This window comes from Diorhabda sublineata, chromosome 4, assembly GCF_026230105.1.
Source record: "Diorhabda sublineata isolate icDioSubl1.1 chromosome 4, icDioSubl1.1, whole genome shotgun sequence".
Classification (NCBI taxonomy): domain Eukaryota; kingdom Metazoa; phylum Arthropoda; class Insecta; order Coleoptera; family Chrysomelidae; genus Diorhabda; species Diorhabda sublineata.
The window spans coordinates 20,315,911-20,342,037 of record NC_079477.1 but is presented as its reverse complement, the minus strand read 5'-3'; the positions used below and the strand labels follow the sequence as shown (position 1 = coordinate 20,342,037).

Genomic DNA, 26,127 nt, shown 5'->3' with positions numbered 1-26,127 from the left:
AGGATGTTATCAGCTTCAAAGAGTATTGGTAAATTTTCAATATTAAAGTCACTCTCTATTTTCTTGAGCATTGTAGGTATCCTGTGCCTTGAAGTTATCTGTATTAAAATCAGGAATATCGTGTTTTATAAATATCGAAAATCGTAAAAGATTCCACTAGCAGCGCGCATAACACCACGTACCGACGCAACGGTGCGGTGAGACAAAAACTGCTTACCGTCAACGAAGTCATTCAAATCTAAACCTTATTGCACGATTCATTACTGCGTATAATAATACGTAGCAATAATGAAACATTTAGCGCGAAAGAATATAAGAATTTGGGCAACGTTAAGGTTGTTTTTAAATTGTGTTGCAATTTTGCATCACGGTGCAGTGATGTACGTGCAAAATGCGGTAGAGCTCTATCTTGTGGGTAGTAAATACATCGATCTATCTCATTGGGATGATTAACATTAGGAAAAAGTTTTTGGAATGTAGGCACTAAGAACTTAATCAAAAAATCTAGATGAATCTCACCATTAACTGTGACCTTGTAAAAATAAGGGCCAATAATGTTATTGTTAATGATACCACCTCAAACGTTCACTTTTTTGGAATATTGATAGTGAGCCTCACACATCCAGTGAGGATTTTCTCTGTTCCAATATCTACAGTTCTGTTTGTTAACCGGTCCGTTTAAATGAAACGTCGCTTCACCCGAAAGAACTATTTTGTTTATGAACTGCAAATATGCGTCCATTCTGTCCATCAATTCACAGAATTCTTGTCTTCTATCAGGATTCTCTTCATTTAACTCCTGAACCAACTGAACTTTGTAAGGGTGGTATTTTTCTTTATGCATAACTCTTAAAATAGATGATTTGATTATATAATTGTCGGCGGCAAGTTCTCAAGTTCTTTTATACGGATTTTCCTCAATCTCGAAAGTACATCTAACTTTTTTCATCAGTAATTTGAACATTTTTATCTGGTTATTAAATTTCTACATGTCCAGTATCACGAAACTTTTATTAATTTTTATTAACTGTAGACTGCGAAACGTATTGTGCAGAGTACATATTAATTAAAAATTTCACAAACCTCCTTTTGAGTACTTGTTTTATTACCACAACCAATCATAATTAAATGTCTATTCTTTGAGTTTCGGACAAATGAGCCATAATTAAATTTAATACGCGCACAAATAATATACTGACGTCTTTTAGTAACTATAAATACCTAAATAATAGCAGCCTACTAGATTCATATCAATTGTTTATTTGGCTTTTTGACTAATATTATAGTATATTCAAAGATTATTTCCTGATGTTTAGTAGAACAGATACGAAAATATCTGAATATTTATAAAGTATATTTTAATATACCAGACAATATTGCTGATTTAAAAGCTAGAATAATGGAAGAACTTAACAAAATAACCCCTGAGGTCATAGAAAATAATTATCTTTATTCTGCGTGAAGTTTTGTGATGGAAAAATTATCAAAATTTTACATTTTAAAAATTTTTGCAGTTATGATTGCACCAAATTTTAAAAACTTTATATAGCTGAACAGAGAACTGAAATCCCTTTTCAACAAGGTTTCTTTCTCATTTAAAATTTTCAGAGGGATGCCAGAGGAGAATAATATATTTATACTGTAAATTGTCAATTTGAGAAGAAAAATCGACCTGTTTCAGGTTTTTTCAGATAGTACATAATAACGCCAAAATTGAATTTATTCCATACATATGAACCGTATTGTATATATTTGCTAAACAGTAAGAAATTATTTTAAACCCATTCTCAATCTGACCAAGTACGCATACTATGGAAGTATAAATTGAATCATAACGTTCACTCAAATCATAATATTACCCCCTAAGAGTGTGATATTGGATTGATTAAAGGAGGCTTCGAATGTGCATGTCGTACTGTTATCGATTTTTAAACGTCCGGACATTATGATTGTAATTAACCTAACTAACCAATAGAAAGTAAGCAATGATACAGAGCATGACTAAAATTTTGAAAACAGTGATGTTCTCATATTAATTCAGGTTCTACCAATTGACAATGTTGAGTATACAAAACACCGAACAAAAAGTTTGGGCAGTTATTTATACCACCAAGGAAAAGAAAAATGTGATTCTTTTGGAGTGACAGTCATCAATCAGTAATTTTACTTAATAGGAATTTGATCGGGTGGTAGAACTTATGCGTCCACTCTTACTTACCTAAATGTTAGAACCAACAGTTAGCGTGAGCGGGTAGAAAAAGAAAAACAGACTCATTGAAATATGGAAGGGTTTGTCTAGTAATTTCGTATATATTAATTGATATTGAAACAAAAAATCTTATTTGTTATGTAATCACTATTTTCAATGCCAAAGTAATGCAAAGTAAATTTTGGGTATAGGTAGATCAAATAATAATAACAGCGTTCTGAAACATTCGAAAAAATTGTTTGTACTGAAAGATGATTGTGTTAAATTTCGATTGACTTTACGCCAAAAACTTGAGTGAAAATGCAACCACAGCTGTGGGTGATTTTAAACTCAATTTTTCACACACTCTGACATACTCAATAGTTTAAGTACACACGAAACAGCCATTAATTTAAGTGAAGTTTAAAATAAATATGATACGTCTTCTGAATAGTAAACATGATATAATGCGTTTCTTAAATTAAATTTAATAGAATATTGGCCTGTGTGGTGTTACGATTTCACAAAATGTGTTTTTTTTTTTGTAGACAGCGCCGACTCGACCCGTTAACAAAACTTTCCATAATAAAATAACATCAACGATATCGTTTGTTGCTATCAAACAGAGTTGAAAAGTAGGTGAGTTCTTTTTATTTTCAGTTTATATAAACAATATGGACATGTGTTGTATCTTCCAGCGAGGTTTGACCCAAATAAATTTCAAAATTACATGTGAAAACAGACGAGAAAATATTAGAACAAGCTGAAAATATCTTTATCAAACTATAATTTTTATGTATTTGTTTTAGTAAACTAATTGTTCCAAAAATATCGAAACTATTTTCATAGCGATTTCTGTGGGGCATGGGCGTCTCCAGTAAATTTCACTGAACTGTTTGGTGAGGGTAATTATCACTGGTCCAGTTAGTTTCGCAAGATGTATGTTTGAATGGTCTTTTTTTGTTAGTTTGATTATATTGTTGTCGAAAATGGCGTAAAATTTAACGTAAAAGTGTAGTAATCTAACTTTGTGCAGTAATATGACAAAGTACCAATTCCTACAACTTCGCCAGTCTCCATACAGTCCCGCCATAAACTATCGTCGTCATTACTCGTTGTGAATTCAGTTGAATTTACTATCTTACTTACACTTACACTGCGCAAACCAACGTCTGTGCTTCTCCATAATACAGAAAATGGTGCCCAATTTAAACAACTGTTGTAATTTATTTTTTTATTCGTTTAATTTATTCAATATCCAATTACTTGAATTACTTTTTACGTTATTACTTAAATAAGAGATATAATCGTTTGTTACTAATTATATTGATTAATTGGTAATTCAAGTATAACCTAAAATCCAGGATTATTGTGGATGGACTGTAACACTTTATTTTGAACATAAAATTACTATAAGACTACCCGACTCGTCCCTACGTGTAGTTTTGCTGATATGCCGTACTGTTTTGCGGCCGACAACTTAGGTTGTTTCGTGTTTTTAATTTCTTCCACATTCAAATATTTGGTCATATGTTCATTTACGATATCTACATTAACATAGCAATTAACCTTGTTTTCAAATAAAAACTTATTTACATTCCCTTCAATCACCCATCCTAACTTTGTTTTTCCTTAAGATTGGCATATTTCGGCCTAATTCTATTTTACCTACTCATAATAAAGACCAAAACAAACCTATTAATAATTAATATATCAACTTCGCCGCTTTCAATGTAATTATAATCCGCTAAATCAATTTCGGGAATATTAAGTACAGTGTATCAAAAGACGTCATTGGTAGTTGGTCATTGGTTATAGTAGGCAAAACTAAGCAATCGATATAGGCTTCATAGTCATAAAAACATGATTTTATTGTAATATTTATCAGTTTATTTACGTTTTCCAAGTACAGACCAACTTCTTTAACCCGACATCACCCAGGTGGGGTGTGACATATCCCAACACATTTTAAATCACCGTCATTTCTAGCTGAATGAACGCACGTTTTATTGGTTGCCTATAGCTTCCTAAAACACTTCACTCTGTGATTTTCTTGAGCGGATTCAGTCGAAAGAGCGATAGTGCAGTAAAGAGCTCTGGGGTGTGAGAAATCCCGTCTGTGTTTAAAGATATACATTTATTCTTGGGAAATCCCACCTGTGTTATAAAGAGATACATTTTTTCTAAGATGTAAGTGTAAATTTTGGTATAAATAGTGATAATTTTCAATTGCAATTATTTTCGTAGTACCCATGTCTCATTACGAAAAAGAGCAAGAGCGGCTTATGACACTCTGGGACGAAGAAATTGATGACGATGAAGAGTTTGTGGACTCAGGTTATGATGAAGAGGTGGATCACCTAAGTGTTCACAGTTATCATTCCGATCTTGAATGTGACGACAATGTAACAGAAGACGCTGGCCAGAGAAGTACAAATGCGTTTTATTTGTGTAAGGACAATAAAACAAAATGGAATAAACATCATGCTAATAACAAAGTCAGAACCAGATCAAAAAATATAATTTCACAATTACCAGAGCCCAAATCCTGTGCCAAAAACAAAAAAACTGCATTAGACCGCTGGCTTCTCTTTTTTGATTCAATGATTATTGAAATTATCACCAACTGTACCAACAATGTGATACGCCAAAAAGCCACAGCTTATAAAGAGAAGTACAATTGCGGCGAAACCAATATTATTGAAATGAAGGCATTGTTTGGTATTCTTTATCTCGCTGGTGTGTATAGAAGTGGGCATCGCCAGCTGCGAGATCTCTGGCGAACAAATGGAACCAGGATTGATATTTTCCGAACAGTTATGGCTTTCAATAGATTTTCATTTCTTCTTCTATACCTGCGTTTTCATAACGTTGAAAATATACAAGCAAGACTTCAAGTGGATAAACTTGCCGCTATAAGGGCAGTGTTTGACAAATTTGTTTCAAACTGTCAAGAAGCAAATACACCAGGAGAATATATGACAATTGATGAGACGCTCGCACATCTTATATCTACAATATGGAAGTATATGTAGGAACTCAGCCTAACGGTGTAAATTAATTAAGCAATAAACCTATCGACATAGTACAAAGACTTGTAGCACCAATTTCTGGGAGTCATCGCAATATTACTTTTGATAATTGGTACACCTCTTATGAACTAGTAAATATTTTGCGTGAGACATATGGTTTGACTTCAGTAGGAACTCTCAAAAAGAACAAAACACAAATTCCATTAGCATTTTTGCAGATAAAGAGCAGGAAACCAAAATCATCAATGTTTGGATTCCAAAAACATAATACCATAGTTTCTAACGTCCCAAAGAAAGGTAAAATTGTGATCTTACTCTCCTCCCTTCATCTCGATGACACAATCGATAAATCCACTAGTGACAAAAATCTACCAGAAATCATCAGTTTCTATAATTTCACAAAGGGAGGAGTGGATACAGTGGATCAATTATCAGGAAGTTATAGTGTAGCGCGTAACTGCAGACGATGGCCGCTAAGAATTTTTTTCGCTCTAATGGATTCAGCTGGAATAAATTCCCAAATAATATACAGAGAAAATACTAATGATATTTCCAAGAAACGACGAATATTCCTTGAAGAACTGGGACTTGCATTAGTTTAACCAACTTTGCAAGCATGAAAAAAAAATCCGCGAATTTCGAAAGATCTAAGCCTCAAGATCTTCGGGGAAACAGAGCCTCCGCCAGCTAAAAAACAAAACATCAGACAAGGAAGATGTCAACATTATCCCTGAAGTAAAGATAAAAAATCGAATTACAGTTGTGACACATGCGGAAGATTTATTTGTTTGAATTACCTACACTTCTTTTGCGAAAGCTGCTGCAATTTGCGAAATTAATAACTTTTTTTGTTTGTTGATATGCCACATATTACTTTTCTAGCTGATAACTTGAACATCTGCTTTATTAGTTCTCCATAAAGTCCTACAGAATTGAATGTTATATATTTTTTCAACAGTTTTCATAGATTTTGTGATTTTTTTATGTGAGAATTTCCAAATTTAACTTTTTTATACAAATAAATTCAACTTATTATAAAAAGTTTCTGCTTATAATTTTGTAGTAAATACATCTAAAAACCTACTTGAGGTACAAAACTTAGAATATTCTTTTTTTTCTTTTTTCTTCGTGTTTCTAATTATAGGGTATATCCGAACCCACCTGGGTGATAATGTGCAGTTTTTCGACCTGGATGATGCACGGTTAAGTAAGAAGTTTACCGGTTCTGCTTGTATACCTAGTTAGACACATTTCATCGATAATAAAATGATTTTGTAAACCACTATCTAATAAGGCTCCGCAATTTACATATTCATCATTAATCTTTTTTATTTTTACAACTGCCGTTGAAAGTAATGCCTGATTTTGTATAGAATTACCGCATATTTAACCAATGAAACTTTTGCTTTATTCGCAGCGTCTTCATTCTCGACTAAGATAGTCGCTATGCCAGAACCGTTCCTATGAGGAATGTTGCCGGTTGTTTCGGTAGCACTCGAATTTATTCCACCACTAGGTTTACTATAATTTAGTAGCATATTATGGGAATTTTGGTATTTTGAACATTTTTTGCTCTCTACATTTCCACGAAATAGGATTCGGCTTTAAACAACTGATGCACAATTTCAACTCTCTCAATTTTGCCCACCGTTCTGATAATGATAATTTTAAAAATTGTTCACAATTATACATTGTATGTGTGTCTTTACATAGAATGCATTTTCTATGTTGATTTATGTTTTCGATGAATGTTAAAAAAGATGTAGAAACCTTTTTATTCGACATTCGATTGTTTACCTTCTTGGTTGATAGTTTCTCCAAGAGATCGCACTTATTTTTTATAAAGGTTTCTCTATCTTTAAGGATTGCCTTTTATTCTGCACATTTATATGACTCTCGTTTAGTAACCATGTCAAATTTAGAAATTAAAATGTAAATGATTAATCTGTCCCAGGTATCTACCTCCTCACCTAATGCCTAAAGGGCTAACATACTATTGGAAGTTTGTTCATGTAAATGACGTAATGCTGAGGCGGATATCTTTGTTATAGCTATTTATGATTAAACTCTAATTTTCGTAGCGTTCTACCAACTTATTCCATGCAATGGTATAGTTATTAGACGTTACTTTTAGTGATTTCAGTGTTTTAAGCCTTTCTGGGACTAGCGTTTGTCGCAAATTATAAAAAAAATGATAACATGTTGAACTACTTTTTGTCTACTAACCCCAAAAAAGTATTGACCGTTAAATTTGGGTAACTGAATAGAATGTAGCTTTACTGTATCATATGTTTGTCGATTAGAATTATTTGTTACTTAACCAACCTTGTAGCGTCCGACTGAAGATCGACTTCGTTATAATATGTATCTATTACTGATTTAATATTTACAATTAACTCATAAAATTATCTTCAAACTGTTCAGCCTCGTTATTTTCCGCATATCGTTCGGTTGCTCGAATAGTTCAATGCGTGATCGCAGTTCAGAATATCCATGCAATATTGTCTCGAAATTTTCTAACCTTTTCTCCAGATTTTTTGTAATTGGATCTGTGATATTGGTTTTTTCTATTATATCGAAATTTGAATGAAATAAGGAATATGATTAATGTAAGGAACGGACTCACTTTTGGTGGAAACAACACATTGTCTTGACCTAATAATTGATATGAGTTCCCGCCTTTATGTATCTTCTTTAACCTCAATTTTTAATCGATCCATTTCTTCATTTGGATTTTTATGTTTGAAGAGTAACCACAGTTCGATCGATTGGACCAAAATATGTAGGGGTACATTTTAATTGATTAAGAGGAACTTATATACTTGGACTGTAACATTTTTGAACATAAAATATAATTCTCCGGTACGACATCCTACTTCGCTGATCATTTGTAGTAAACTAAATTTTTATTTTTAAGCGTTGCTGCCACTTTTATAAACAATGTTTTATATACACCAACAAACATAATAGGTATAACGATTTGTGAGATAAAATTCAAGTTTATGTCTGAGGTATTAATTATATAAATTGTAGAATTTTGAACCCTTTGAACTGAACCTAAATACATTTTCACAACGTAGAAAGATATTAATTCTAAAAATAAATCGTCCATACATAATCTTGTAAATTTTGTAGGAATTATGACAGCAGCACTCTGCTCGAAATACTAATAAAATCTAAAATATAGCGTTTTTGTTCTAGTTCCTAGAATCAACGCTTTTTCTGAAAATAAATTAGATCATCTGTTTAATTTCTTGTTAGTATTAATAGTAATTACTACACCTAACAGAACTCAAAGAGCTGTTAAATGATGTACAATGCGGATATACATGCACTCATAATATAAGTTTGGATTAGTTCAAGAAAATTCACATATGAATTTTTGTGAATAGTTCTGTTCTACTTTATTTTTATTGTAAAACTCATTCTTTATTATGCTATTCTTTGGAAATCTCTAATGCAAATTTAAACTTTTGTGGTTTTCTTCTGTTGTTGTTGATTTCACAAAATATGTTTTTTCGTAGACAGAGCCGACCCGACCCGTTAACAAATTTTTACATAGTAAAATAACATCAGCGATATCGTTTGTTGTTATCAGAGTTGAATAGTAGGTGAGATCTTTTATTATCAGTTTATATAAACAATATAGAAATGTGTTAAAAGTTATATCTTCCAGCGAGGTTTGACCCAAATAAATTTCAAAATCCCATGTAAAAACACACGATAAAATATTAGAACAAACTTTACCAAACTACAATTTTAATGTATTGGTTCTAGCACAATAATTTTCGCAAAAATAACTATCTTCATAGCGATTTCTGTGGAGCATGGGCGTCTGCAGTAAGTCTTATTGAATTGTTTTGTGAGGGCAATTATCCACTGGTCGAGTTAGTTTCGCAAGATGTATGTTTGAATAGTATTTTTTAGTTGGCAATAGTTGTCAAAAATGGCGTAAAACTTAACCAGATTAGTCCCTTCAGTACGACTAACATCTATTAATTTAATTTTGTGCAGCAATATGACAAAGTACCAAGTCTTACACCTTCGCCAACGTTCGTACAGTCCCGACATAACTCTCAAATTAAAAATGCTGCCAAAAGGACACCGGTTTGATAACATACAGACGGTTGATTCTAATGCGACGAATGTCATGTAGAGAACTGACCTCCAGAACTGCTTTGAGAAATAGAAACACCCTAAGATCGTATTTTTCAGTCAAATGAAAACTACTTTGAATCATGTCACTCCCGGAATGTAAAGAACAAACACAACACGGGGAAGCAGGAAGGCTTGATACTTTTATCATTTGTTCCATACATTCACAAACTTGTATGATCTCAATCGATTTAGATTGAGATCATAATTATAGAATGAAAACTTCCACAAACATAATCATTTTTTGCATTTATTCTATATATTTTTTTATAAATTGTTTGATTTATCCATTTTCTACCACTACTCTTGATGGCTTATGAAATCTATAAATCTGTAAATTTAATTGGTCTGCTTTTTTAATACTATACGAGTAAATTGTACATAATGTAATACCAGATAAATTTTCAAAATTACAGTCTTCATATAATAAATTTGGCACTTAAACTATCTTTAGACAGCCATTATCAAAAAATAAGAGTGGAATGGACAGTTCTAAAAATATGTTATAAATGTATCACTATGTCAATATTTCTAATTATCATCATTTTTAAGATCAGTACTATGAAGTTTCTTAGTTTTTATTAAACTATTATTGAAGTGAAAATATGAATAGATCATAGAATCAATTCATATGTCAATAATATTGAAAGAACTTAATGATGTACGAAGGAATAATTAAGAACACGTTTAATAATCTATACTCCAACCGAAATCCCACATCAAGATCTACTATGAATTTATGGACATGACTAGTTCTGGAAAATGTTTATCTAAATTAGGGTGTACAAATACAATAAAATTAATAATACTCACACACGCAGAGAGAGAGAGAGAAAGGGGGGTATAAGAGCTAGTTCAAGTGGATCTGTACTGCTGATAGAAAGAGAAAGAAGATCGGTATACTACTCTGTATCTATCTCTATTCTATTCTGATTAGTTCACCATGATGTCAAAGTTTCGAATGAAAGGAGCGGTTTAGGAGGAGAGGTTTTGATTTTCATGAGTAGAGAGAAGTAGACAACGGTAAAGCGATGTTCTTTCTTTCTCTCTTTAAATAGTATAATTCCACTTACATTTCTCTATTGTCAATATTTACTCTATGACAAAACAAATTGTCAAATGTTAGAAGACGCTTGACGCCAGGGAACTTATATAACAATAAATTTCATCCATACAAAGTTAGATAGCTCAAGAGATGTTAGATGATAATTTCGACAAATTAACGAGTTTGTTGCATAACTGTATATAGCCACTATCCACAAAAGATTGATGTATGCGATAATAGAGAAAAATTGGTCGCTTCATCCCTGAAATAATCAGGTTTATTCAATTTATTGCTAAATAGTGTTGATACAGTTACCCGAGTTACTCCCAAATACAACTACTGATATTTTTAATTGCCTTTTAATTGGTTATCTTCATTATTTGAGACTTTCTAACAAGAGTATTTAGCTGCTATGTTACACCAACATTAAATATAAAAATTGTAAAATAATCTTAGATCCATAAAACCAAAAATGCAAACACCCAGTGTCAACAGTCACAACTAAACGAAATATAACTAAATGCAAATAGTTGGAAATATCAGCTGGTTTTTGATCTCTGGTTTTTTATTTAAGCGCTTCTAGGAGTACTCTGATTTTTTCCAGGGTTAATAAAAATACTCAAAGTAGTACCACTTTCGTCGTGAAAATAAATATTATAAGCGCTTCTTTATAACTCGCCACGATATATCTGTTTTACAGTCAAAACCCTTTAATACTTTTTATAGTCCTTCAAGTAAGAATAGATAAAATATTTTCTACGTTTGACGATTGGTCTACCTACGATTAAACCGCATCGGGTAATTAATTTTTGCTGTAAAATTAGACGAAAAAACATAAAACAAAAAACTATATAATCAGGATATTTGGTAGTAATCCTCTTTTTAATAGTAAACGTAAAATTAGTTGATATTACTATTAAGTGGATGATGCTGTGTACCAAGAAAGTCTTTTTAGGAACATGATTTTGTTTATGTTCAAAGTGATTACCTCCTACATCAATGCACCTCACGTTTACACAACTTCAAAGCTTGAAGCCACTGATATTTTGGAATGCGCTCAAAAAATACCAATAATGACTCATGACTGTTATTTCCAAGTACAAATTAAATTGTCTGCTATACAGTGTATGACGATGCTTACTGATGCGACATTGATCAGCAAATATTGACTGACTTAAGAACTGCAGGTAAACATTTTTGTGTATCTGTTTGCTTTAGAAAGAATATGATGTCTACCATTAATAACATTTCTAACGTTTCATGTTACTCGCTTTGCCTTTTGGAACTTCTTTAAAATCATATGCTTAACCTTCTCAATATTTCCAAAAGTAACTGGAAAACAGAGTCCACCAGTACGTGCCTCACCAAGCTATACACCAGTTAATAAAGATTTTTCATGGTTCAAAATTATCAATTGATCTAAAACTTCTCTCTAGAAAGGGATATGATAATCACGTTTAAATTGAGATCTAACGAAAAAGACATCAGTATAAATATTCTGGAATTACAAATAAGTTAAATAAGAACTCGATACGAATAGAACTATATTTGCATTGTATACATTGGGTAATGCCACCAATGATGACAATAAAGTTAAAAAAATGAGTAATATTCTAAAATGTTGGGGCTCACTGGTAGGTAGTTTTCATAAGGGTCTTTCCAAAATTTGTGTAGAGAGAATTAATTTTCTTGATAACAGGTCACATAAGTATTTCAACTCAGTTTATAAAAAATAGATACGATGGATCATCCCCTGACCCATTCATAAGTAACTATAACTATAAATAACACATTATTGATCAATACGTCACATAGTCTTAACCTTTTAAAGCATACCTACGACTCTACGACTCGAAAGAGTTACATCACAAAATGAGTTATGTCAATCAACGCTTGGTGATTGAATACTTGCGTTTAAATGAGTTGATTTCGGCGCAAATTCAAAAGTAGCTAGTAAAAATTGTGATGTCCTGCATTTGAATGGGGTAGACAGTCGTGTTCAGAGGAAAAAGCAGGTGGAGCACCTATAATCGGCACCACGCAAGAAAATAGTAAGTCCATGATATAGTGTGAGTGACTATTGGACAATTGTATCGCAATTGATTGTAGTATCTGTTTAAAAACAAAATAGAAACGAAACATCAAAACATAAAACATTGTTCCTTACCATATGTACCAATGACTTTCCCAACAATTATCGAATTATTTCAATGAATATGATATTAGTGTAAGTCATAAAGGACATAATACATAATCTAAATATTCCACTAAATTAAAATCTAAACATATATATATATATATATATATATATATATATATATATATATATATATATATATATATATATATATATACAGTGCTTTTCAGATAAAAGTATCCACCTTTAATAACTTTTGTAATACTGGTATTTAGAAAAAATCCAAAAACACGTCAATTTATGTTGGAAGGGGCAAGCATTATGGCTTATTTAAATTTACTGGAAAAGCCACCCCCTCACCCCTAGCAGCATCCCCTTTATTTTTTTAAATGACTTTTCATATTTTTTATGTAAAATTTGGATACTCCTCTTTGAGCTGATTTCAAAAATGTATAATACTTGTAGGTTAAAGTGGTTAGTTTATGAGATAAATAATTTTTCTTTTAAGAGCACAAATTTTACTTATTATTTAGTTTCACCTTATTTGCCTGTACTAAAATGGGTTGTACAACAGTTTAAACTCTTTAATCTTTTTAACTGTGCTATTTATTATGAAGTTACAATAAGTGTTCAAAATGAGTACCATTCACTTCCATACAATGGTATCTATTTTGAAATGCCTCTCTGACATTGCTTAATACGGCTGGATTTAATTGTCGACATTCATTTTCTATCCTCTCTCGTAAATCATCCAGAGATTCTGGTTGGGTAGCATAAACTTTTGTTTTTAAATACCCCCATAAAAAGAAGTCTAGGGGTGTTAAATTCGGTGACCTAGGTGGCCAGTCCATCATCTGCCCCCTTCTACCTATCCAACGAGCGGGGAATGTTTCGTTTAAAAATTGTCGGACAGGCGTAGCATAGTGTGGGGGAGCTCCGTCTTGTTGAAATACCAGTAAATCTTCGGAAAGGTTATCATCATTTTCTATTATTGTTGTAATACGTGGGTCAACCCCTTCCCTGAGTAACTCAAGATATGATTCACCATTTAAATTTCCGTTGATGAAGAAAGGTCCGACAATGTGGTCACCTAGGATACCACACCAAACGTTTAACTTTTGGGGATGTTGTGTATGGAATTCACGCATAATATGTGGATCACTTTCAGCCCAATATCTACAATTATGCCTACTTACTAAGCCATTTAATGACCATGAGCATTCATCAGAAAAGCAAATATTGTTTAACAATTGTGGATTGTTATTGATAATTTACGTCATTGATTCTCAAAACTCTAGACGACGATCAAAATCATCTTCATTCAACTCGTGCACCAACTTAACTTTGTATGGGTGGTACTTGAATTTATGTAGAACTCGGAAAACTGTAGAAAATGAAACACCGATCGCTCTACTTATTGTTGACAACGATTGGGGTTGTTGAGCCTCTAAGCTGACTTGCCCTAAAATTGCCACTTGGATTGCTTCGTTATTTACGAGTCCCTCTCGCTTATGCACTTTATTGCAAACAGACCCTGTTGTGGTAAATTTCTCCATCAGTTGAATTACATACTTATGAGTTGCATGTCTTCCGTCATGTAATTCGTTAAATATTCTAGCAGCAGCTCTTGCACAATTATTATTTTGGTAGTATAAACCTACAATTTCAATTCTTTCTTGCAAAGAGTAAACCATTTCAGAGAAACAAAATAAATAATGTATCAAATTACACTATCAATAGTGACTACAAATTCTAGTTGACAATGTCAAACTTTAATAAAAAGTAGAGTTTTTTGTTGTTTGGATTTTTTAAGTAGAATAAATAGCACAGCCAAAAAGATTAAAGAGTTTGAACTGTTGTACAACCCATTTTAGTACAGGCAAATAAGGTGAAAGTAAATAATAAGTAAAATTTGTGCTCTTAAAATAAAAATTGTTTATCTCATAAACTAACCACTTTAACCTACAAGTATTATACATTTTTGAAATCAGCTCAAAGAGGAGTATCCAAATTTTACATAAAAAATATGAAAAGTAATTTAAAAAAATAAAGGGGATGCTGCTAGGGGTGAGGGGGTGGCGTTTCCAGTAAGTTTAAATAAGCCATAATGCTTGCCCCTTCCAACATAAATTGACGTGTTTTTGGATTTTTTCTAAATACCAGTATTACAAAAGTTATTAAAGGTGGATACTTTTATCTGAAAAGCACTGTATATATATATGATGTGTGTGTGTGTGTATGTGTATGTGTATGTGTATGTGTATGTGTATGTGTGTGTGTTTGTATGTGTGTTTGTATGTGTATGTGTATGTGTATGTGTATGTATGTACACAATCAATCAAATTATTTGTAGTTTTACTAGAATTTACAAAATAGGGCTATAAATTTTACTTACATTATTTAGGTCTCTTTTATCATTTATAGCTTTTTCGTTCTGATGAATGTGAACCATTACTAAAAATTATCTTTTTCATGTATTAGATTCCGTTCCAAGAATTTTTGAATCTTTATAATTAAATTTATTTTATTCTGATATTTCATAGTTCGTTAATACAGTTTTATTTTTTTATCAATACGATAATATATCATTTTATTTAATTATGTATTTTAGCATATCAACCTAAGTGAAAGTCTTGTTAATTCATTCAGTTTCACTGCAATATACATTATTGCCCCTCGTAATAAGACCAATGAACGGTGGTCGAGATTGCTAAAAGTGAATTGTTAAAGCTCTGTTTGCCATTCTCTCATCTATCTTTGTAACAAATTGGTATTTATGTATATCGTGATTGTTAATCGATCGTAATCAGTTACTTTCACATTAGTTTCGATATTGATGAATAAAATTATTAATTTTCAATTAGTAACGATGATAACATATCAGATAAATACGAGTATCACCTACTATGTGTCTCTGGGTCTTTAAAATAGGCAAACTTAAGCACATGTCTAAATGTTTCCGGGTAGTTCACCTCGTACACTCATAGATTTTTCTGTAATAATATAAACCTCCAAGCTATTACACTTGGTTACAGAGATTTCAGGGGCATGTCTTGGGCATGAAGATAATAATGTTTTTTGTGTCTGTTTATGTATTAAATATTTGATAGTGTAATTTAAAACCCTTCCGATGGTCGGTTTAGGCTAAAATTTTTCACACAGCCTTTTGCTATCTAACAATTTTGATATTTGTTATGGTGAAGAGTGTATTTAATTGATTTAATATAAATTTTCAATTCGTTAGCCTTTAAAAGTGTATAAGTCACGTATAAATTTTATGTGTGTTATATTTGGATTCCACATAAGTTATACGTAGTTTCGCATATAAAAATCAGATCAATGGAATTAGTTATGAAATAGCTTTGGAAAAATAACGACTTTTGAAAAAACTCGCAAAAAACGTCGAAAATAAAAAACGTGTTTATGACATCTAAAAAGTGGAAATGAAATAAACATCACGTTTTTATAACTTTTTAAAAGAGGAAAATAAATATGTTTTTTTAATTTACATAAACTTCCTTATCTGATGAAAATTTTGAAAATATAAAAACGAAGACACGTTTTCGGTGTAGTTACAGTTATTATATAAAATTTCATATTTACAATCGGATTGTAACAACACAAAGCATCGAAGGTTACTGTGAATTTAAAAATAATGTTTATTTTACTCTTTTCTATTTTCTACCAGCTGTCGATTTGAGAGAGACACAATTCTTTATTGCCATTGATGACAGTGTTCTTCTAAAAAGTTTTTTTCTCCAACCCTCAAAAAATGTTGATATTTTTGTACTATTTTCAGGTGCAAAAGCCATCACTTCTCTTACCGTATAAAAATTTGCTCGTTGCTTAGCAACACTTTTAATCCTAGGATTAAAAACGCTACTTTTAATCCTAGGATTAAAAGTACTTGCATTTTAGCTCTCTAATTGAAATTTGAAGAAAAAAACATTGTCTCTTACAAACTTAGTAAAACAAACTAATTGGGCAACTATATATTTTCATCGTGTTCGGGATTCATTTTGAAAGCAGCGTAAAAACTACTACAAAAATTATATGATTAGTACGTCTACTGACGTCTACTTGACAATCGATATTTACCAACAATACCAGATATCCAAGACTATCGATTTGCTATCGCTGTTATAATTAATAGGTGTTCAAATTTATTAACAAATTATTAACCATTTTTGAATAAAACTAACTTTATTTTAATTTTGACTTGTTTGGAGAAAAAATAGTATATATCATACGGACTAAAAGTGCCTATTTTTACTCGCAATTTTGCATTCACTCGGTTGCGCTGCGCTCCGCCCCGCAACTGCAAATATTGCTCGTAAAAAAATATGCACTTTTAATCTTTATATTATAATATACTAATTTTCAGTATATTATTTTCTTATTTTTAGTTTAGCGGAGGTTATGTTTCAATTACAAATTTAAAGTTATTTTGTGAAATCTTATAAAGACCGCGCCGAAGTAATGAATTATGAAAACCCCCTACTTCAACATCTCGTCTATCGAGTGTATCAGCCCACAATCCAAGACAACTAACTAAAATTTGTTACATGTTAGCTACGTAGTTGTAACAAAGTTTTAGACTGGTAACAGAGATTCATTATGGAACTGTTAGGAGCTATAAGTCGTTATTGGTATGTCTGTATATAATACAGCAATCAATACTATTTTATAATCATCTAATAAATGAAGCATTTTGTTCTGAGTAATATGCATCGCTATGGTTCTTACTGCTAGAAACCAACGACATGGTATAGGAAAGCGCAAACTAAATTAGCTCCTTTTAGTTTCTGTCTTTGCAAGTGAATTTATTGAGTAGGTAATATACGTCCAACGACGAGTTAAAACTATCTTTATATGGCAAAATACTTATAGTAAAATCATGAAAATTTCTACATTTGGGTCTTTTTAACTAAAATATTTTCAAAAATGGCTTATTAATTAAATTATTATTGTATTTTTTTAACAAGTTTTAATTTTTTATGTATACTTTCAATAGGCTTTGTAATAAATGATACTTATTTTACTGTCACAGGCAATTGTTGATCGAAAAATGTTAAAATCGTTCGTTCTCAATTTAATAACGAAGTTGTTACAAGAACATGTACTTTATTGGCTGAAAGATATCCAGATAGATCACGACCAAACACGCACACTGTTATAAAATCCTCAACAATTTGAAGCTATACGGTTCAATTGAAGCAAAACTTAATCGAATTAAACCAGTAATTGACAATAATAATGCCGAAATTAATGTTGTTGCTTATTTTACTGCTTATCCAGAAGCATCAATACGTGTTGCCGTAAGAGATCTTGGAGTAAGCAAATCGTCGATTCACCGTATTTCACGAAAACATAAAATGCATCCCTATTCTTACAATTTGTGTTAAAATTTAAAATCAACCGATTTTATTAAACGAGTAGAGTTTGCTGAATTTTTAATAATAGACGAAGATTTTCTAAAAAACAATTAAACAAACTTTTTTTTAATCATGACGGTGCTCCTTGCTCACAATTCAATCGTCATAAATACATTTTTAGAAGAGTAATTTGAAGACAGGCGGTTAGCAAATAATGGTTCTTTTCAGTGGCCCCTTCGCTCTCCCGATATGACGCCTTCAGATTTTTTTATATGGGGTCGCATAAAACAAGGGGTTTACTCACAAGCCTTAAGAACTAAGGATTGCGAGCTGAGAATTCGAAATTCCCTCAATTCCCTTTCTGAGATGATGATAAGCCGACGAATGAAGGCTTACTGAGAAGGGCTGAAAAATACATTGAAGTTCAAGGGAGCAATTTTGAACATTTACTTTAAAACGTCAGACTATTTTCATTTGGATTTTAATTTTCCTTAAAATTTTGTAGAATATCTTATTATTATCACAAATGGTTTAATTCGATTAACTTTTGCTTATAATGAACCAAATAGCTTCAAATTGTTAAGTATTCATTTAAAAATGTGCAATTTCGATCGTGGTCAATCTGGACATCTTACTGCAAAGAAAGTACATGTTCTTGTAGCGACTTTGCCATATTTACCATGTATTAAAAGCAAATTTACATAATCTTTTTTATTTCTTAGTTCTTGTATAAACGAGTCAAAGTAAGGGTCTGCAACACCCAAATTTTTTACAAAAAAATTAATAACTCAAAAAGTATGCATTTTCCGAAAAAGGTTTTTGGACAAACTTATACTAAAATTTTACGTAGATTTCAAAAATGTATTAATATAGAGAATAAAATAACAAAGTTACAGAACCGGAAGTTGGCTATCTTTGAAAATATTTTAGTTAAAAAGAATGTATTCGAAAGCCCAAACGTAGAAATTTTCAGGATTTTGCCATATACAGATAGTTTTAACTCGTCGTGGGACACCCTGTATAGAGATAAATATTAAAACACTAATTAGGGTATTTATAACACTTACATGAGGGCCGCGGTACGTCTTTGCATGTCTTAATTTACTTATATAATCAATCTTGCCAACACAATAAATTGTTGTTGTGAACATTTTTATTTAACGAGTTTTTTATATATTTATTGATTTGGGAATCATTCAACTGGACTTAGTTCGATGAATTAATGATTAAAGATGTCTGGTTTTCTTGTGTATATTGAAATTTTATTTCATTTGTATATTTATTTAGTTATTTTTATGTTTATTTTTTAGTTTTTGCAAGCTTTTGTCTACAAATTGTATTAATTTTTTGACAATAAAGCATTTCTCTCTCTGAGATGAATGTATGTGATTCTTGTAAAAAAAATTTAAATTGAAGCAGCCTCCTTCAGTAAGTTTAAAGATGAACTATCCAGCATTTATAAACATTTTGAAGTTCTAAAGAGTAGTTGGTAAATAAAGTAAAAAACAAATGGAGGAATTTTACCAAAAGCCAAATGAATCTCTCTTATATTTTAAAGACCACCTGCAAACAATGGTCGACAATAAAGTTCATGAACTGCGTGTTGTAATAAAAAATTGTGATTCTAACCCTGTCAATATGAAATTCTTATTCAACGACCTCAAAAATTTCCAATTCAAATGTTATTATGATCAAACTCACGGATTCAACTTAGATCAACTCTAAAACTCGATCGGATATGTTGCTACAATTGAATCCTCTTGACGAAGGTTTTAACTTAGAAAAAATTAAGAATCTACGAGATGATGGCGTTGTCGTTGGGTGCACAACTTGTCCAAACAAATGGCAAATTATCTGGCAATTATGATATCGAGATCCGAAAATCTTCAAAAATGGATCTCTGGACTGACAGAGAAGCACGGATATGATAGCTTAATTAGTTTTTTAATACAGCAAAATCGAAGCGTTTTCTCGAAGAATTTCTATTATTGATATAATAAGCAAATGTCTTCTGAAAAAAAAAATGATAAGATCCTTCAAGCAAAGTTATCTCTGGATGTTAACTCTCACAAGAAGGCTGCCTAGTTTATGACGCCATTGAATTAAGGATGTGTTGCATGTAGTATGGAATTCACAATGCCCATAGATAAACTCGAAAAATTTGAATCTGATATGTTTGGTATCAAATAGGAATTACAACCAGATTTGAATGGTCTTGTAGAATCTAGCGGAGGTTCTTCTTATGAACAGACACAACCTTTCAACTTTCCACCTAAAAAAACCGGTTCACCATCTGCTATCAAAATGTTCGGGGCATGCATACTAAATTTCTTGGTGTTCGAAATGCTTCTATGGACTGTTCCTTTGATTTAATCGCTACTAGTGAAACATGGTTGAACCCCTCTGTGTCTGCTTGCGATCTTTACCAATAATAATGATTACTACAATGAATTTAGTAATATGTGAGCCTAAATTAAGAGAGATATACGTCGGAGTCATCATAACTACATGAGAAATGTAGAACAAAACTAACAAATGACGCTAATAGTATGTTCTATAAAAACAAACTTCTTAACCAACCAGATGATATTGTAAATGCTTTTGCTGATTATTATCAGTCAGGATATATTACCTCATTTACACCTTATTTCGACGACATTGATTCAAATTGTTTACCTTTTGTTACTCCATATTTTACTGAGTCTGAAGTTTTAACTAGCCTCAAAAAACTAAAACCAAACTCTTTTTCTGGTCCAGATGGGTTATCAGCCTTTCTATTGCGAGATTATGCGTCTGATCTTGCAAAACCATTATGTTACCTAGTCAATTTCTCATTAAAATGAGCTAAATTTACGATGATATGGAAAATTGGACGAATTTGTCCCGTTCTTAAAAAAGATTGTTATAGAGGACTCTCCATCCATCACAATTATTTCCAATTTTTCTAATGTATTTGAAACTCTGTTTGGGAATTTGTTTCCAACAACTTGAAACTATCCATATGTAATGAACAACATGGTTTTTTTTCAGGTTTATTTAACTAAGCTTAGTTAAGCACATTAAATACGAGCACAATTGGATATCGGTGGTTCAACTGATTCATTTACCTCTACCTACTTTTTTATATCATACCTCACAGTAATTTACAGTATCTTACAACGGTTTTAACTCTATAGAAATTAACTCATCTTCTGGAGTGCCCCAGGGCTCAGTACAGGGTCACTATTATTTTTGATATTTATTAATGACATTGTCTTGGGTTTAAATCCTATTTTTCCATTTATGTAGATGATCTAAATCTACCGGGTGGCCCGTTAGTGTGTGGAAGTGCAATAACTTACTTAAGATAAAATATACAAATGAAAGTTGTTATATTTGTACAGATACACATTTCTAAACAATTTTGAGGTCTAAGCGTGACAACATAGGATATCTTATATATTTGTTTACCATCGAGTTTGGTGTAAAATTCTGCATCTAGCCCTATCTTTTCTTTTCCCATAATTTATGAGGTTGCCAAATTGGAGCGAAAAATATGAAGATTTGACGAAAATTGGTGCCTTATAAATGAACTGAAATAAATTAGTGAGAAGTAACTGAACCTGTTTGGTAAGTATGAAGGTAAAGGATGGCTAAAATGTCTGAACAGTGTAGGAGTTTCGTTTGCGGTTCAGGGTGTTTTTTAGATAAGCATTAATTCAGGAAATTCCAATTAGCAAAAACTTAATTTTCTTAAATGGAACATCCAGTATTTTATTTTACTATCCTATAAAACTACTTTATCCCTTCAAATTATGTCTAGTAATAATTTACACTCTAACATTGCCTGTTTTTAAGAAAATTGTGTTTTTAGTTTATGATTTAAAATTATTCACCCTTTTAACAAGTAAACACTGAATTTGACGTTTAAAATACTTCTAGTTTTTGTAACAAAATCAAATCAGTAATTTTATAGCTTTAAAAAACTGTAATAAATCTACCAAAATCAAAACAAACAAATTAAACAAAAATAACTAAGAACAAATAAGAAAGAACTAAAAACTTTAAATGACTATTTTATTAAATATTCAAAATGACCACCATTTACTTCCATACAATAATGTATGCAATCTTCAAAATATCTACTAGCACGATGTAACATATTGACATAAGCAGTCCGGAAAACCTCCTCAATTCTATTCTTCATGTCTTCCTTAGTAGTCGTAGGTGTTTTGTACACTTGTTCTTTGACAATACCACCAAAAGAAATCCATTTTTGTAAGGTTCGGTGAACCAGGTGGACATTTATGGGGTCCTTCTCAACGTATCCATCATCCGGGAAATTCATTATTTGAATGTATATGGATCAGTTGGGTATGGTGAACTGGTGCACCGTCATGTAGGTACCACATTCGCCGCCTATAATGAGCAGGTAATTGCTGAAGTAGTTGGAGTAATTCGTTCTGTAAGAAATTTGGATAAACTTGTTCATTAACAGTTCCGTCAAAGAAATATGAGCCTATGACATGATTCCCAATTATTTCACCCAATACATTTAATGACCACCTTGTTTAACTGATAGATAGTCCGTATATAATGCGGTTGGTCTGTTGCATAATAATGGAAATTGTGTCTATTAACACATCCATTCTTATGAAATGTTGCTTCATCGGCAAATAATACAAAACTGAAAAAATCTGTTTTGCTGAATTTGTTCTTGAGCCCACTCACAGAAGGTTAACCGCTTTTCTTAATCATCATCCAATAGTTCCTGCATTCGCTGTTTATGGTAAGGATGCATTTTGTTCTTAGATAGAATTTTTTAGACGACAGTACGACTTATTTCGGTTTGTTTTGATATTTTCCGTGTCGATATATGAGGATCTTCCGTAACTTTTAACTTTACGGTCATCTCGTTGACCTGTGACATTGCATTCTTCAACCTTTCGCTTTTTTCGTAAGCTACACTACCAATTCTGGTAAATCATTGAAGCAAATTCTTCAATGTCTCTTTTCTTGGCTGTCTTCTATCTGGAAATTTCTGGTGATAAATCCTTTGTGCGAGTAAACAGTACACTGGCACCCAGTACAAAAATCATATCTGTCAGTTCTTGTATCAGAAATGTGAAACTGTGAAAATGTCAAATTCACAGGTTACTTGATAAAACTAATGAAACTATGGATATTTTCATTTCATTTGTTTGTGAGGTGATGTTTGCTTAATGTAGTTTTTTATATACCCTATTTATTTTATTACAATTTTTAAAGGTATAAAATTACTGGTTTGATTTTGTCACAAAATCTAGAAGTATTTTAAACGTCACATTCAGTGTTAATAAAAGGTGAATATTTTTAAATCATAGGCAAAAAAGCAATTTTCTTAAACAGTCAATTTTAGAGTGTACATTATTACTAAACATAATTTGAAGGGATAAAATAGTTTTATAAGATGGTAAAGTAATATACTGGGTGTTCCATTAAAACAAATGACGTTTTTGCTAATTGAGATCTCCTGAATTAATGCTTATCTAAAAAACACCCTGAACCCTAAAAGAAACTTCTACTCTGTTCATACATTTTCGCCATCCTTTACCTCCGTACTTACTAAACAAGTTTAGTTACTTCTCACTAATAACGTTTACTAGGCAGCGTTTATAGTGCACCAATTTTCATCAAATCTCCATATTTTTCACTCCAAGTTGGCAACGTCACAATTTATGGGAAAAGAAATGATAGGGCTAGATGTAGAATTTTACGCAAAAGAAATATACAGGGTGTCCTATTTAAAAGAACTTCACCTCATGTTATCACGCTTACCTCAAAATATTTTAGAAATGTGTATCTGTGCATATATAACAACTTTTATTTGAAAATTTTTTTTGTATATTTTATCTTAAGTAAGTTATTGTACTTCCCTACACTGATGGACCACCCTGTATATAGAATATATTATAGGACTTTAAAGTGTCATACTCAATATTAGGTTCCAGCGAACTGAAATAATTATTATTATAATGTTCAATATATGGGTGGTTTATACTCTTCGTACTTAATTTCAATAATTTTACTGGATATTGTACAAAAAACATACTGAAAATTTCTTTATCTTACTTGAAATTGGCTTTACTTGTGGTCTATTTTTCAAGTTTCAACTTAAATTTTAGTGTATATAATTTTTCATTAAAATATACTAAAAGTGAATATTTAAAAAACCAATATGTTAGTATTGCGGATGTTCAGCTTCAATTACAATCAATTGTAAACGATATTTACCTGCTACTAAATTCAAGTTTTTTTTCCTCAGTAGTAAGAACATTAAAACGTCCTTTGTACTATTAAGGACAGTTAACGTGACCGTACTGTATATTACGGGGCACACAAGAAATTGCCATATAGTATAATTTTCTCCTCTAATTCTGGACCATAATGACGATTTTCATACTATGTTTCTTTTCGTACAACAAATGATATCTCATTCCATATATTTCATTATTGTATAGGGTGATACTCAATAACTTTTTATAATAAAATCATTTTTATTTATTGTTAAGCAAATTTTATTCGCTACTCATGAATTTGTGTAATGATAAATGGAAGAAGTAAGTAAATTTTAATGAATTGAATATTTACACAACATTAAGGTAAGAGAAAGAAAGTTTGTTAAACGGGTTTATTATTACTTGATTTTCCAGTTAATTATGTTTAGTAGGTCGTCGAATATAAATAAATTTCTTATATGTGATCTTCAATTATCTTCTGATGAAATAAAATAGAAATAGAAACTTGTAATCTCCTTGAGAAAATCAGTCACAAAAACGCCCGATACTAATACACGAAACATTATTTTTAATGCATTGCAAATATTTGAGATTCTCACTAGCGATAGTTCCAAAATACGTACAATGAATATAAAAACTGACAAAATAATATTGAAATATTTTATTTAATCTTATTCCAATGTTACGAAATAATGTATTTTAAGTAATAACTTAATAGAGATTATAATTCATTTTGTACCAAATAATAATAATAACATAACATCTATTTTTATATTCAGAATATAGTCTCCAATTAGCTCGAAATGAAATCTTTGATTGCGGAAGTACTGGGAAAAAGTATGTACTCGTATATTAGGTAGAAAAATAAAAAATTTATTATATGTTAGTCTACTATTTTTATATTCCGTTTTATCTTCACTTTACTTACAATATTTCTATTTAACGAAAATTTTGAATTGACTACAAAAGTCAGAACCTTTGTTTTCTTGGAAACATTTGGTATGTTCTGTGTATACAATATGTATTAGAATTTTTGAGTTATTTTGATTTATGTAATTAGATAATAGCATTTGTATTATATAGGGTTTAAGCAGATGGCACAAGTTATCTTTTATTCTCAGTTTTGAGCACTAGATGTGTTCACAAGATTCAATTATCAAAAACGCCACGAAAACGAGTGATTTTATTTATTGGTAATGCAAGACACGAGAATTAACACTCTAGAAAGACAGATGAGACAGAAAATATTGTAATATATGGAATAGAGGAATCAGAAAACGACACACAGCAAACCATAAATAACAAGATTAAACAAACATTGGATAGAATTGATATCAAGATAGAACCAGAGAATGATGTAAAGTAGACACAAATAATTAATAGAAAATTCATAGGAGAGAAGAAGAACAGGCCTCTATGGATTGAATTTGAAGACCTGAGAAAAAGAAAGGAAATCTTTGAGGAAGCTAGACAACTGAAAAAAACACAGATATGGATCTCCGAAGATTACTTCAAAGAGATACAACAAATGAGAAAATACCTAATACCTCAATTGAAATAGATAAGAGAACAAGGCTATAAAGCATATATCAAATACGAGAGACTGATAGTTAATTAAGAAGAATACACTCCGAACGAAAGGAATAAAGAAAAAGAACATAGTGGAGAAAATGATGGGGATCCATTGAAGGGAAGAACGGCGAGTCAGTAGTCACCAATACATGAAAGGAGGAGTAAGATAACAGAAGAATCAAAAACAAGGCGCACTTCAAAAAACTGATGCAAGAGAGATAATTTAGTTTTAAGAGTAGATTGAAATATAACAATAATTCAAATAATAGAATAGGATTAAATTCAGAGAATAATAATAAAAATCGGCTTATTCATGCTCATCAACATCCATATAAACGTTTAAGAGGTTGAAAGGTATATAATAAG

The 26,127-nt window shown here is 31.3% G+C and overlaps 2 protein-coding genes and 1 long non-coding RNA gene across 4 annotated transcripts in view; 2 read left to right on the top strand and 1 right to left on the bottom strand.

The window, feature by feature from the left end:
• Positions 1-26,127, bottom strand: part of LOC130442894 (cAMP-dependent protein kinase catalytic subunit 3) — a 99,065-nt gene that overhangs the window by 37,287 nt on the left and 35,651 nt on the right. The window lies entirely within an intron of this gene.
• The window catches only part of LOC130442898 (uncharacterized), a 76,587-nt gene continuing 52,716 nt past the window's right edge, over positions 2,257-26,127 (top strand). The window contains exon 1 of the long non-coding RNA XR_008909804.1: positions 2,257-2,827. This is a non-coding gene — a long non-coding RNA (uncharacterized LOC130442898). The remainder of the gene's footprint in view (positions 2,828-26,127) is intronic.
• LOC130442896 (uncharacterized) lies at positions 4,254-6,261 on the top strand. Its single transcript, XM_056777292.1, has 2 exons — positions 4,254-4,378; positions 4,436-6,261. The coding sequence occupies exon 2, from the start codon at positions 4,441-4,443 to the stop codon at positions 5,221-5,223; it is 783 nt and encodes a 260-aa protein (XP_056633270.1). The 5' UTR covers positions 4,254-4,378; positions 4,436-4,440; the 3' UTR covers positions 5,224-6,261.